Raw genomic sequence first — 15,589 nt, 5'->3', positions numbered from 1 at the left:
AGTTATGTCTTCAATAACGTTTTGAACTGCATCTTTGAAGCAAGTAAAATCGATTGCGCGTGGTAAAAGATGCTTCCAAACTGCTCTCATATTGCTGGCTGTCACTTCTTCCCATGCTGCATGAATGTTTTCAATGGCCACTCGTATGTTGTATTTTTTCCAAAATTCTGGTACAGAAATTGCGTTATCTCCTGTTGTAGCTTCAAGTGCCTGTGCAAAGGTTCTGCGGAGATAGTAAGCTTTGAAAGTTGAAATCGTCCCCTGGTCCATGGGTTGCAATAACGAAGTCGTATTCGCCGGTAAAAAAAACAACTTTCACATTTTCGTTTAAGTCACCAAGTGCAGAAGGATGTCCAGGTGCATTATCTAAAAGCAACAGAGCTTTAAAAGTAAGATTATTTTTCTTGCGATAGGCTTCAACTGTTGGACAGAAATAAGACGTAAACCAGTCTTCAAATAGGGCTTTGGTCAGCCATGCTTTTTTATTTGAACGAAAAATGCCTGGAAGAGTGCGATGGCTGTATCCTTTTAAAGCCCTAGGATTTTGTGCACGGTACACAAGCATGGGCTTCAATTTAAAATCACCTTCAGCGTTACCTCCTAATAACAATGTTAGTTGATCTTTTGAGACTTTATACCCAGGTTGTGATGCTTCATTTGCAGCCAAATAAGTTTTAGTTAGCATCCGTTTCCAAAATACGCCCGTTTCGTCTACATTAAATATTTGCCGATCATCGTATTCAGCATCCTGAATGATTTTTTGCAATTCTGCAGGAAATTTGGCTGCAGCATCTTCATCAGCACTAGCAGCTTCCCCTGTTACTTTAACATTATGCAGTCATTCTCGATTTTTGAAATGTCCAAACCACCCTGAACTAGCAACAAACGTTTCAGTCTCCCCTTGATATTTTGTTTCTTTGAGCTTAGTAAAAAGGTTAATAGCTTTGATCTGAATATTGTCCTTAGATAATGGAATTCTTTTTTGATTGCAATCTTCTATCCAAATTGATAAAAGACTTTCCATTTCAATCATTATTGGAGTTCTGTTTCTGGTATTTTGTAAGCCAAAAGAAGATGATGAAACTTTACCTATCTCTTTATATTCGTCCTTACGACTCAAGATAGTTCGAACGGTAGACTCACTGTATCCTAGATCTCGTACGATTTTCGCATGGTTTGCACCACGTTCATGTTTTTTAATAACTTCAAGTTTATCAGCTAAAGTAATAACTTTTCGTTTTTTTTTTTTTTATTACAATCACGTTGTTTTTCACTCTTTCTTTTATCCATAATTAGCAGGGGTAGAAAATTAGAATGTCTAAATACGTCTGCACGTGACTTTATTAGGTGGAGACAAACAAGTAACACATCTACTTCCGATGGCTGGTGGAACACACTGAGCCGGGAAGCGGGCAAACGCTTGTTTATTGGCAGTCAGACATTTAGTTTTGAATCTTTTTCAACTATCAGAAATAAAAGATCGCGTTAACTGGAAATTTGCATCGCGTAAAGTAAAAAGTGGTATCATTTTTCCAAATCGCGGTAACTGAAAACCGTGTTAATCGAACTCGCGTTAAGCGAGGCCTGCCTGTAATAACTGTTCACTGTATAGATTTTTTTTTTTCTCTCTCTCTCTCTCCCCCTCCTATTCTTGTCCTGTGTTTTTTTTTTCTTTCTTTTTTTTTTTTTTTTTTTTTTTTTGTTTGTTGGCACTGTGGAAACTAACCTAGTGCAGCATAAAGTGCCAGGGTGAGATTTGGGCAGGGGGTAGTTTTTTTTTTCCCCCTAACCACCCTGGTCTTTCTTTTTTTTTTTTTTTTGTGTGTGTTTGCTGGCACTATGTAAGTAACTAAATGCGACATAGTAGACCAGGTTAGTGTTGTTGTTTTTTTTTCGCTTTATTTTTTATTTTTATTTTTTTTATTTATTTATTTTTTTCCCTCTGCACACAGGAGTAGGAGGCTTTGAATCCTGAATGCCTGTGTGGGGAGGAGAGATTTATTATGTTATTTTTTATTAATATTTTTTATTATTATTTTTTTTTTATTCTTTTTTTATTATTATTTTTATTTATTTAAAAAAATTTTTTTTTATGCTGGCACCCTGTGGTCTAGCACTTCTACCAGAGGATGCAGGAATTTTGTGCAGTCAGCACAAAGTATTCAAAGTATTTTTGTTTACTGCAGCCTCCAGGGTTTCCCCTATTGCCGCAATGATTCTTGTAGGTTTTTTTTAGGCCAGCGAGTGTGTGTATGGGGAGGTTTTTGTTTGAGTGTTTGTTTTGTTGAGTGTTGTATGCCGGCACCTGGAGACTTTGCAGCCAGGAGGCAAGAACAGATATATCTTGCGTCCTGACTCCCGTCCCTAGCCACGTGGAGGCGCTCCAGGGAGTCTGGTTTTCACAAAAGGAGGTTCTTGAACCTCTATATGTTTATACAATAATATTAAAATAGAGATAAATATAGCAATAAAAGAGTAAATCATCAAGTGTGGATAGAGTTGGTTTAGTTGAGTGGGGATCAATTAATGGAGTGAATGTTTCTAGTGTGTTTTACATACAATATGGTAATAATTTAAAATAAGTTAAGTTTCGTCAGGAGATTAAAACATAGCGTGTGGATGAATTTAGATTTAGTTAAGGGGAGCAGTAAAGTAGTGGGTGTTTCTAGTGAGTTTAGCATGTTCAATGTTTAGGTTGTCCAATGATCTATACCAAATATTGGCCCTTGTAGGGGCCCATCCTGCCAGAAGAGGGCACGGCGTAACAATCAATTCCATGCACCTGCGGCAGCCACGACGGAGCCGTGGCGACAGACACAAACCAGTGCACCACAACCGCGGCACCCCCGGAGCCACAGCAAACCTGAACAAAAGTGAACACTTCTAAGTTAGTAATTACTACAATTTTACAGTTGACAATATAAATACTTGGCAAAACAGCCACTGTCGCAACAACACTACGGCCGAAGACACAACCAGTGTCCTTAACCACAGCGCTACCGCAACAGCAACTTAACAGTTCTAAGGTAGTTAAGAATATCTTATAATTATCATAGCTATACAGTTCACAGTTATCTTTGCTCGTCCTACAGGGTTTAATTTCATCTTGAGGGGAAGCACCGCATTCAAGACACACATTCTTGCAGGGCTCAATCCTGTCCTAGAGTGTGTGGAGATGAGTTCATTGTGTGTTTTGCGAGTAGAAGGACGGACAAGCCAGTGTGGCAGGGTAGTTAACGGGAAACATGATTATTGCCAGTGGCTTCGACCCAGTCCTGTAGGGCTATAACCAAGTGAAATTCTCGATTGCTCAGCTTCTCGTAGATCTCGGTCCTGTCCTATGAAGGTAGGGTCCTCACTAATAAATAAAAAAAATAAAAAAAAAAAAAAAACGCACATACTGAAGACACTATGTGGCCTATGACATCGACCCAGTTCTTTAGGGCATGTTCAGTGTTAGTCACTAATTTCAAGGAAGCTACATCACAGTTATGTGTGCTCCGCTGCTCCTAAGCTGTGGGATGTCTTGTTCTTGAGTCCTTACTTTTGCTTCTTATTCAGTTCAGTATAATTGTGCTTCCGTTCTGCGTTACTTCCTATTTTCTTGTTCTGTTGAGTCCCTTCCACTTCATTCCTTCTTTTCATTTTCCCATTTACCTACTGTCTCTCTGTGCTTCCTGCTGGAGGGCCGCCCTTCGCCTGAATAATTTTCCTGCAAAAGCTGAAAGAAGTTTGAGCGATTCTGCCCCAGCTATCAGTTGTGGGAATTCTCCAGCGTTAGTTACGTTAGTCCCCAATAGCAGGGGATGTCTCAGATCTGTGTAGAGGTAACAGTCAAGTATGAGGTGTTTCACTGTTTCTTCTTCACCGCATTGACAAAGGGGGGAGAGAGTTAGGCCTAATTTGTGGAGTTTGGAGTTGAGACTACCATGTCCTGTGATTAGAAAAGTAGTATGCATGCTTGGTGTCCACCAGTTCCTGGATTTGTCTCGCAGATATATTTGTGGGAAGAAGGTGAAGGTGTCTCTTCCCTTAGTTGTTGTTTGCCAGATATCCTGCCATTTTGTGCCTATGTCCCTATAAATTCTTGCTTTGTTTTCTTTTATACTTTGGTTGGTGTCGTTGGCAATTCCTCCCAGCGTAGCCTGTATGCCTAGCCGTTGGTTGTGTGCCAGGTAGTGGTAGATTACATCAAAGTATACGGGTGGTCTCCCGCACAGTACCTGGAGGGCCTCAGTAGAAATTGTCCTGCATGCTCTGCAGGCTGCCAGGAGAAAGACTCTTTGTGACTGCAATAAGTATTTTTTGCAAGCCGAGTTCAGTGCTCTGTAACCCCAGGCCCCGGCTCCATAGCAGACAATGGGAATGTACAAGCAGGAGTAGTATAGGCTTAGTGTGGAGGATTTAATTCCCCATATGGCTTTTGTGATGTTAATGAGCCATCCTGCTATTTTCCTGATTGATTTGACGATATGCCTGATGTGTGGCAGAAAGGATAGCTTGTCATCTATCCAGATGCCCAGGTATTTATGCTGACGCACTAGTTCAATTCTTTGACCTTCTAATTTAATATTTGGTGGTCTATTGAGGTCGAGGTGGCCTTTGAGAAGGATTTGCTTGGTCTTTGGTATTGATATTATCAACTTATGCGTATTGCTCCATGTGTAAAGTTCCTGCAGGATTGTGTTTGTTTTATCCTCGAGTTCCTTGCGTGAGTTTCCTGGGATTACCAGGGCGAGATCGTCCGCGTATGCGATGGGTATAATCTCTCCATGTGGTAGATTTAGCCACCCGTCCAGCACCATATTCCAGCACAGGGGTCCAAGGACTGAACCCTGCGGGCATCCTCTTGTTATCTTTCGCATAACTGAGCAACAGCCCGAGGAGACTACTGCGCGCCGGTCTTGAAAGTAACTGTCCATAAGCTTGTAGATTGGAGCTGATACCCCAGACTCTCGGAACCTCGCAAGGGCACTCGGCCACCATAGTGTATCGAATGCCCCTTTGAAGTCCACGAAGAGGCCGAGGACATATTTGTGGTTATAATTTTTAATTGTTGTTAGCATAAGGTTAATTGCATCTGTGGTGCACTTGTGTGGAGTGAAGCCTAGTTGCCCGTTTGAATTTAGTGCCTTTGAGTTATAGTAGTTTCTGAGTCTTTGGGCCAGGAGTTTTTCCAGCACTTTCCCAAGGAAGGGTAACAGTGCTATTGGTCGATATGACGTGGCCTGGTTTGTCGGTTTTTCTGGGGACTTTAATATAATTTTCAGGTTGGCTGTTTTCCAAGCTGTAGGGAAGGTGCCAGCTACAAGACAGGAGTTATAAAGGTTTCTCAGCATATCTGGGCAGGTTTTCCATACCCTTTTTATTATGGAGACCTCAATCAGGTCTATTCCAGGGCTTTTACCATCCTTTAAAGATGTGATCGCAGCTTCTATTTCCTGTTCTGAAAACGGTGCCTCTTCTGCCACTGCAGTATATGTCAGGTGCTGAATCCTAATGTTTGTCTGTTCCAGGTTTTCTGGTACAGTTATATCTTGGTATATAATTTCATCTAATATGGTGTCCATAGTTGCACTCCAGGAGAGTGTTTCCGTTGTGTCAGGCTTTACTATTGATGCTAATGGGGTTGTTGGATGTAGCTTATTGATAAGTAGTGCAGTCAGCACAGACAGTATAGTAGACCCAGGCCCAGCTCCACCTTCATAGGGACGTCGGGTAGCAGTTATCCTAGGTGATGACCGCTCAATGGTGGCTGGATGTCCTGTGCATAACAAACTCACATTACACAAACCTAAATATATTTATTTTTTTTTTTATTTTTTTTTTCCAGGCTTGTTTTAAAATGTATAATAAAGTCAGTGATATTAGGTGGATTTAGACAAATGTCTAGGGGCCACCAAAAACTATAATAATAATAATAAAATATGGGTAGCAGGAATCACAGATTAATGTACCGACTGTGTGGTACTACACTCGGGTAGTGGAGAAGGAAAAAGACCTGGGGGTAATTTTCAATGATATGAAGTTCTCTGAGCAGTGCAGGCAAGCAGCCTGCCAGGACAGCTCATGAGGGGTTTGTCAATCTGTACTGCATGCGGTTCTGGAAGCTTGATTTTAGGAAGAATGTGAATCTGTTGAAATGGGTGCAAATAAAAGAAACGAGATTAGCAAGGGGGAAGAAAAGGGTGCTCTTAACAAGAAAGTCTTCAGTTCTGAAAATTGCAGTCTAAACTCTAGGCACCTGAGAGAAGATCTGATTGAAGTTTTTAAGGCTTTGAATGGATTGAGTAAGCTCAATGTTGACAGCATCCTCTCTCTTGCTCAGATGACACACAAAGGAGGCATAAATTCAAATTGAGGAAGGATTGTTTGCATGATAGATGTGCAGAATTTGTCTTCAGCCAATGGGCAGCTGATTGCTGGAACAACTTTCATCTGGTGTTGTAAAAAGTGAATATTATGAATACATTCAAAGAACTAGAAAAACTTTTAGGAGATATGGAAGTGATTTTTTTTTTTTTTTTTTGGCTGATATGTATAAGCTTGCTATTTTTGCATCATTTGGCACTATTAATACTATTATTACACTGAATATAAATATAGCTTACACCTGTAAATAATACTTCACAATTCAGCTAAAAAAAAAGTATCCAATTAATGTTGGACATAACTCTAGCAATATAATTAAATGAAACATTATTTACCTTGAGTTACACCAGATAAAAGCAATAACCATGGCGTATCACCATAATCTTCATCCTTAATTGCATGTTCAAAATCATCTCCTAACAGTGAAATTAATTTATCTGGAAGCCTATGAAGAACAAATTCAATCATGGAATCTGTATCTCTTGGGCCAAGATATTTCTCTTTCTGAAAAAGAAATAATAAAAAAGAAAGATTTGTAAAATGGAAATGACTTGAAACAACTGTTTCAATTTTCAATTGAAACAACTGTTTCAATTACTGCTCCTTCGTGAATAATAATAAATCATTTTCTTATGTTTTCAACCAAAATAATAATTTTATTAAATATGAGACTTTCATTAAAATGTAAATTAAATGTGGTGTGATCAAATAATGATTTACAATATTAAACACTATTATATCATTATTGCAACTGCAACAAGTAATACTGAAGGGATACCAACTAACATTTTCATTAAAATAAAAATTAAAAATCTAACTACAGTAAACCCTTGATTTAATGGACCCCGATATAATGGATTTCGGATTTAACGGAACGGACAAATAATAATACAGTCGGTCCTCGTATAACACGTGTTTACATTACACGAATTCAATCATACACGATTTATAAATAGGGGAACGATATCTTATATAACACGAACCGAATTCGCTTATGCACGATTCGCCTTTGTGTTTACAAGAAATGGCAGTCGAACGTGGAATCACCCCAATCAAACGCAACACGATAGGAATGAAGAAGATTCCGAAAATGTATTTATGTGTTTTATATCAGTGAAGGGGAAACACATTTCACCATAATAACGTAAAAACCAACACAATTCCAGCTATCGGTATAATCGCAAATGCAATTAGATGGAGTTTACTACCAGTTTATAACAGATTCCATTAGCAGAAACGCAACTGGAAATTGTTTTTATTGTTTTATGGTAGTAACCCCTAGAAATGTGTTTTAGTAAAATGTGAGGTGTTAATAGTGTATCTCTGCCTTTACGGTGTTGTTTATTCAGTTGCTACACGCGCGCAGCTTTGTTTATGTGTATCAAGCGTGCCTCCACGTTTTGTAATTGTGCTTTATTCCCTAAAATGAGTAAAATACTTAAAAGGTGTGAAAAGGAAGCGTCCTGGCGAAGACACTGCAGATTCAGAGATAGAAAAAAAAAAAGCAATATCGATAAACAGAGGCGGACTGGGTCAAAAATTCTTACCTGGGAAAATTTATAGTGGCCTCATACTACGGTTTATAGCCAAAATCACACCGGCCTCCGGCCCACAGGGATTTCCCGGGTAAGGCTTATGGCCAGTCCGCCGCTGTCGATAGAGAAAAAAATTTGAAATTGTGAAACGCTTTGAGCGAAATGAAAGACCATGTGATATTGCACGTGCTACAGACCTAAATGCGGCAACGCCGAGAATTACAAAGAATGCGGAGAAAATAAAAACAACTTTCATAGCGGGAACAACTCAAAGTGTAATTAAAATCCATTAGATTAAGACACAAATAATTGGAAGAGATGGAACGGCTGTTATCTGTTTGGATAGAAAATCAAACAAAAAACAAGTTTGCTTAAGATAGAAGCAAAAGCATTAGCAATATTTTATTACGTAATAGTCGTAATAAAATACGTAAGCATTTTATTACGACTTACATATTATAATTTATACTTACGTATTATAAAATACGTAAGTATTTTATTACGACTATTTTATTTAATATAATAATTTTTTTACGAATAAAATACGTATTTTATTCGTAAAAAATGCTTTTTTAGTATTAAAAAATACTAAAAATACTTTATTATAATATAATAAAAAATATTTATTATTTATTATATTATAATAAAAATATATATTATATTTTTTATTACGTATTTTAATCGTTATAAAATACGTAAGTATTTTGTGACGATTAAAATTACCCGATTATTTATTGTGTTTGGTAATGTTTTGGTTCCAAATGTGTGTTCAATCTTGGGTGGTCGGCACCTAACCCCACTTTTCCCATAGGGCCTGTTGTTTATATTGCACGATTTTGCATTGCACGAGGGTTTCTAGGAACATAACTATCGTGCTATACGAGGACAGACTGTACTGTAATGTACATATTTATGTATGTACATAAATTTACATATTTAGGTTATACAAAACTTCAGTGCTATTATTAATTAAAAATTAATAATAATTACCTATTTCCATTATTGTTTTGATAATTACCTACTTTTATTTTTATAATCAAATTCAGGAAATTGTTTTTTATTCTTTCTGAAAATGTGTTCAAATAGCTGTTTTCCCAGATTACAGATAAGAGCAGGAGGTGACTTGTGAGCTGAATGTGACTCGGGACACTAAACTGCATGTCTACTGACTCGCTTTGTATCGGTCTCAGTCTGCCTCTGAGGTCTCATTCTATCATGTGGTCAGATTGCATAGTGTTTCTCTGATTTCTGAATTGTGATTATTTATTAAATAATTTTGTAATCCTTACAATTTAAAATGGCATCAAGTGATAGATGAGTTAAAAGAAAGCGTGTGAACTTAAATGTGGCACAGAAATTAGAACTAATTGAGAAATTAGAACATGGTGTCTCAGTAGTAAGTGTTTGTGAAATTTACAGTGTAAAAAAACAAACTGTGTCTGATATCTGTAAATCAAAGGCCAAATTGCAACATAATTTTATATTGTACAGTACTTGTAAAATAATAAGAGGAGTTTACCTCAATATAGTACGTAGAACACTTCTGTATGATACTCTCCAGAAATTAAAATGAAAAAAATCGAAAAACTTACATTAGAGTAAAAAATAATTAAAAACCAATTTAACACAATTACAGGCATACCTCGAATAACGAATAGGATGCGTTCCACGAAATTACTTCGTTAAGCGAAACTTCGTTTTCAGAGGTAAAAATACTATGGCCAGAATAGGGATACGTTCCTACCTAAAGAAAATGAAAAGCTTTTTTTTCGAACAAAGAAAAGTTTTATTAAATAAACAGTCAACTTACATACCAAGTGAAATCACATTTTAAAATAGGAGTCCAAAGTTGATTGCTTATGCTTTTTTCTCTTTCATTTAACAATTGCCTATACGGAGTTATTGCATTTAACACTGATCGCTTAACAATAATACTTCTTCCTAAATCAGGATCATTTTCACTAAAAAAATTTAAAACGTTTTCAATGTCATTTAAGCACCTTTTTAAATCTTTGGTTGTTAACACTTTTTCGGCAGGAACTTCTTTAACTTCGTCTTCATTATTCGTTGCTAACAAGGTTTTCTAAATCTTCCACTGAAAAAACCATCATCTTCTGCATTCAATAAATTTCTAACATCCTCTTCATCGACATTTTCGAAACCTATTGATTGAGCCATCTGGATAACTTCATTTCTAATTTCTTGGATGCTATTTTCTTCTTCTAGTACAACTTCTGGCCATATTTTGCGCCAAACTCCATTTAAGCATTTCTTAGTGACTTCTTTCCAAGAACTATCAATGTTTTCAATTGCGTTTTTAATGGTGTAGTTTTTCCAAAAAGTTTTAACTGTCATTTCCTCTTTATCCTCTAGTTCATTTAAATTGCTTAATGTTCGACGCAGATAATAAGCTTTAAATGATGCTATTACTTCCTGATCCAATGGTTGAATCAGGGAAGTTCTGTTTGCTGGAAGAAACACAACTTTGACAGGAATGCGTGTCCAACGTGTTAAGATCAGTAGGATGTCCCGGAGCATTGTCTAACAACAAAAGAGCTTTTTCTTCAAAGTTGTTTTTTTGACAATACCGTTTTACTTCAGGACAAAAGTGGTTAACAAACCAATCAGTAAATAACTCCTTGGTAACCCACGCTTTTCTATTTGCTTTCCATATTACAGGTAAATTCATTTTTATGTTACCTTTTAACGCCCTCGGATTTTCTGAATGGTAAACTAATAACAATTTTAATTTATAATCGCCAGAGGCATTTGATCCAAAGAGTAACGTTAAACGGTCTTTGGCTGCTTTGAACCCAACAGCTGATTTTTCTTCAATAGAAATGAAGCTTTTTGTTGTTAGCCGTTTCCAGAACAAACCGCTTTCGTCAACACTGAAAACCAAATTTGGTGGAAAATTTTCACGTTCAATTATTTCCTTTATTTATTATTTCTGGAAACTTATTTGCAGCTTTTCCTGTTAATTTTATACTATGAATCCTGGCCCGTTTTTTAAATTTCTCGAACCAACCACGAGAAGCCCCAAAGGTTTCCGTAATTTCTTCAATTTGTTTAGATTTCAGGTGATTAAACTGGAATATTTTTTTTATGTTAAATGGGGCTTGAAATTGCGGACTTGGTTATATCGAAGCTTCGTTATCAGAGGTAACGTTAACCGAGGTATGCCTGTAAAAATATTAAAAAGAATCTAACGAAAATATTCAAAACGATTTTCCTTCCTGAAGCTGACAATGCTTTTCAACCGTATGTCTTGATCACAGGAATGAAAATTACCGAATAGGGTTGAACATGAAACTTAAATAGTGATTATTTATCTTTGCGCATGCAGGTCCACGCATCAGAGATCAAATATGGCCGATGAACATTAACAGAATTCTTGTGTAATTTAATTTCTACAGTTTCTGCAATTAATAGTCACGTATAATTAAGTTGGACATTAAGTATTTTGACCTCGTTAAATAAAAAAGTATGTTTTTCGTTAATGGCATGAAAGGCTAATTCAGATGCTGCTGAACGAGAAGCACGAACTGAGGCTTCATGTTGATTTACACAGATATTCAGAGAAAAATGCGTCAAACCTTGGTAAGACGAGTCGCAATCACCGCAAGAAATGTTGTATACCAGGTCATTAATTTGTGTTACGAACGCAGAAAGAACCGAGCGACTGTTCAGTATAGTGTGTAATTTCCGTATTGGCCTGGCCACAATTTTAAATTCGGTATCTTTAAAGAATCTATTAAGCTGTTTGTGCCACTGTTCATAAAATACTTTATTTCGGTCCCATATGTTGAACAGTGGCACAAACAGCTTAATAGATTCTTTAAAGATACCGAATTTAAAATTGTGGCCAGGCCAATACGGAAATTACACACTATACTGAACAGTCGCTCGGTTCTTTCTGCGTTCGTAACACGAATTAATGACCTGGTATACACAACATTTCTTGCGTCTTGCAGTGATTTCAAGACACAAGACTCGTCTTGCCAAGGTTTGACATATTTTTTTGTAAGGTTTGACAAGGTTTGACATATACGAAATTATGTAAAAAAAAAAAAAGGACAGTAGAAGCACTAAGGCTTACTACAGTAAAATTGAAAGAATCAGATTATGTCAAACTAAAAAAAAAAATTATATATATTATATGAGGTATACAGTATGTTGATAACCATTAATATACAGAATTTATGGGCTGGTACCATTGCAGTGGCAATATATACACTACATCCATAATGTAAAATATATATACCATATTATTTTGTTAAATATGTATTAGTTTATGGGGAAGATTATCGTATAAGACATACCTAGATAAATCTATGGAGAACGCAGAGGTGAAGTATGTTACGTATAACTGTATTATCCATTTTGTATATTATCCACAAAGGATAATGTACATAAACTTAATTGCTGTATATCTACAATTTAAGTGACTTCTTCCTGGGGGTCAACCACCAAAATTGAAAGGAAAAACAATGATAAGGGGTTCTCTGTTCCTGTAATGATCAATATGCACTTTGGCAAAATCAATTTTGAGGTTATATAACAAATAATAGAATTTAGGAGTATATAAAATATAATAGAAATTAAAAAATTTTGAATTTATATAATGCATAGTACACATTGATCATCATTGACCCAACACAGAATGAAGGATATAAAGCTAAAAACAAAAGCAAGAATGTCTTTAAAGCAGACTTACCATGTCCAAGCAAAAGAACCATGTGTGGATCTTACTACAGCCAAAAAATAAATGGAGTTGTGTATACTGTGTGGCCCTCTAGTGAGAATTGGAAAGTGGCGACCCCTGTGTGCTGTGTTGATATGCAGAAAATTAGCTAATAAGTTATACATTGTTTATAATGAAACTTGGCAATAGTGATGTGGTGTAAATGGCTAATGGAGTAGGAATGACAATACCTGAACTCCACGAAGGTGAAGATGTAGTAGTATGCTTAGAAGTAGTAGTTTCTCCTACATCCTCAGATTGCCCTAATAATTTCAGAGAAATATGAGTGAAGAGTACAGAATAGCTGAAGTCTGAAGCAAGATATAAGGTAATATACTCTTCACTCATTTCTCTGAGGTGCCTCCATAGCCAGGTGGGAAGGAGCAGCAGTGCGTAGCACACGCTTCTTGATTAGACCAGGGTTCGAGCCCGTCACCACCAAATACGGAGGATGCGGAAAGGTCAGGGAATGACCACTGCATATCCCGGAGCAATATGGCCATAGTTGCTAATGCTCCTAAAAACCAAATAACAACAACAACATTTCTCTGAAATTAACATTAAAGAAAAGAAATCATTAAAGGCAAAATCAAAAATATGCAGAAAAGAAAATTATAATCATTATAACACTACACTGTATAGACTAAAGTTTTTGTCATGAAAGCAAGGTTACTACACATGATGACCTTCTTTGAATGTCTATTACATCTATTTCACAGAATGTACTCTAGAAGATAGATTGTACAACATGGTTCTTTGATCCAAATTTAAAAATACAATGAAAATTGAAGATAGTGGTTAAAAGAAGATGTTTTGGTGAGTTTTCTTTGGTGAAGACACCAAAGGAACCTTTAAAAGGATGAAATTAAGAAAACTCACTAAAATACTTAATTATTTATTATTTTTTTTTTTATAAAAACCCCAAACGCAAAAGGTAGCACCTATAGTACTTAGTACCATGCATGGGTTGGAGGAGAAGTATGGGGGGAGGGGGATGCCGGAAACTTCGCTCTAGAGACTAAACATGGGTTTCACTTCAAGCCTCCAATAAGCAAAGTGGTGGTATTTCACCGGTTGATGAAAGTCATCTACCACCTATAAATATACAGAGTGAACAGTACAGAATAATTTAACTCTGAATCATGGCCTGGAGAACTACTTAATATATTTGTGGAGACAAAATTTGTTCATCAAAAATAATTAGTTCATCAAACACTTTGGTCTATGCAGTGAACTTCATATTTAAATATGTTTATACAGTGGATTCCAGTTATTTGGGCCACCGGTTAATCAGGGCAGCCGTTTATTTGGGGCAAATCTTAAAAAACAGAAACCAATCAAGAAAATCGCCAGGGTTTACTTCGCTTAATTGGGACAAAATGCCGCTTAATCGGGGCAGGAAACCGCAGTACTGGAAATTACCCTACGATTGTCTCCGACGTACCACGTGGTTCGGTCAAAATTATGGCGGTCACAATCATAACACAATTAGCAATCACCTGTTTATTGGGCTTTTCTGTTAGTGAAATCTATCATAAATGGACAGTAAACTCGATCTTACTGAATTTGCAATAATACCGACTCGTTACTCCGTTCTCACTTGTGCGTATCGTGTTACTTGCAATTTGTGTGTGCCGTGTTCTTTGTTATTGATTACTTATCTTTTTACTGTTTTAAATTTTAACCCACGCACACAAATGTCAGTGAACAGAAATGTCAACTAGTTAGTATGTACATTTTTTTTTTTTTTTTTTTTTATGAAAACTCCAAACACGAAAGGTATCAAAACCTATAGTACTTAGTACCGTGCAAGGGTTGAAGGAGAAGTATGGCGGGAGGGGGATGCCGGAAACTTTGCTCTAGAGACTAAACGTGGATTTCACCACTTCAAGCCTCCAATAAGCAAAGTGGTGGTATTTCACCGGTTGATGAAAGTCATCTACCACCTAGTACTGCCAGGTAACATAGAGGGGCGGTATTCCAATTATCATGTATATCTTCCGATTTTCACGTATCATTTAATTTTTTGATTGGTAAGGTAATAAAGGGTAAATTTGTGCTTAATATATCTTTGCTTTTATAGCCTGTGGATAATATTCATCCTATTTTAGCTAATTAGAATCGCTGTTTAATAGAATTAAAATTCAATTCACAAACGTGATCACAATGACCGGCACTTACTGCACATCGTATAGCGAACGGTACTTTACTATGTTGAGTTCGTCGTGAGTTCATTGTACAGTGAACCAATTGTAAAGGGGGGGTACATTGTATTTTTAACTATTTACGTGATATTTCGGATAACTGGGGCAGCCGCTTAATTCCTCCAAAATAGACTAGTCCCGATGGGTCCCAAATAACCAGAATGGACTGTATTTAGTTTATGAACTCTCACAGTTGTTGTTGTTGTTGTTGTTGTTATTTGGTTTTTAGGAGCATTAGCAACTAAGGCCATATTGCTCCGGGATATGTGGTGGTCATTCCCTGACCTTTCCGCATCCTCCGTATTTGGTGGTGACGGGCTCGAACCCCGGTCTAATCAAGAAGCGTATGCTACGCACTGCTGCTCCTTCCCACCTGGCTACGGAGGCGCCAACTCTCACAGATCACACAATTCATCAACTCCTCTTAAACATGCCGAATGACTAATTGCCATTGACACTCCCTAATGGTCAATGTGGAATAAAATGATGCAATACTTCCAAATTCTATTCACTAAATGGGTTTAAACTGAACCTACTTTAGACTGAAACTAAAACACAACTGTTTTAGTTTCAGCCTTAAAACACACATGCTAACAGGAGAGACTGCTTCTACAGGGATGGGATACACTTAAATAGAAATGGTGCAAGAATATTTGCTGATGCTATTGAGCCAGCGTTAGGTGGGTCAGAAAACTGCTAGATTGGGGGATTCACAGACTAAAAGATTAACGGTA

The 15,589-nt window shown here is 36.9% G+C and overlaps 1 protein-coding gene across 2 annotated transcripts in view; it reads right to left on the bottom strand.

Moving 5' to 3' along the window:
- LOC150091755 (endoplasmic reticulum disulfide reductase DNAJC10-like) overlaps positions 1–15,589 on the bottom strand; it is a 156,357-nt gene that overhangs the window by 104,755 nt on the left and 36,013 nt on the right. For both annotated transcript variants that reach the window (XM_090385579.1, XM_090385580.1), the window contains exon 7: positions 6,708–6,876. In XM_090385579.1, coding sequence (XP_090241705.1) covers positions 6,708–6,876 — 169 coding nt within the window. The remainder of the gene's footprint in view (positions 1–6,707; positions 6,877–15,589) is intronic.

This window comes from Mastigoproctus giganteus, chromosome 1, assembly GCF_048544385.1.
Source record: "Mastigoproctus giganteus isolate SK-2022 chromosome 1, ASM4854438v1, whole genome shotgun sequence".
Classification (NCBI taxonomy): Eukaryota; Metazoa; Arthropoda; class Arachnida; order Uropygi; family Thelyphonidae; genus Mastigoproctus; species Mastigoproctus giganteus.
This window is presented reverse-complemented; position numbering and strand designations above follow the sequence as displayed.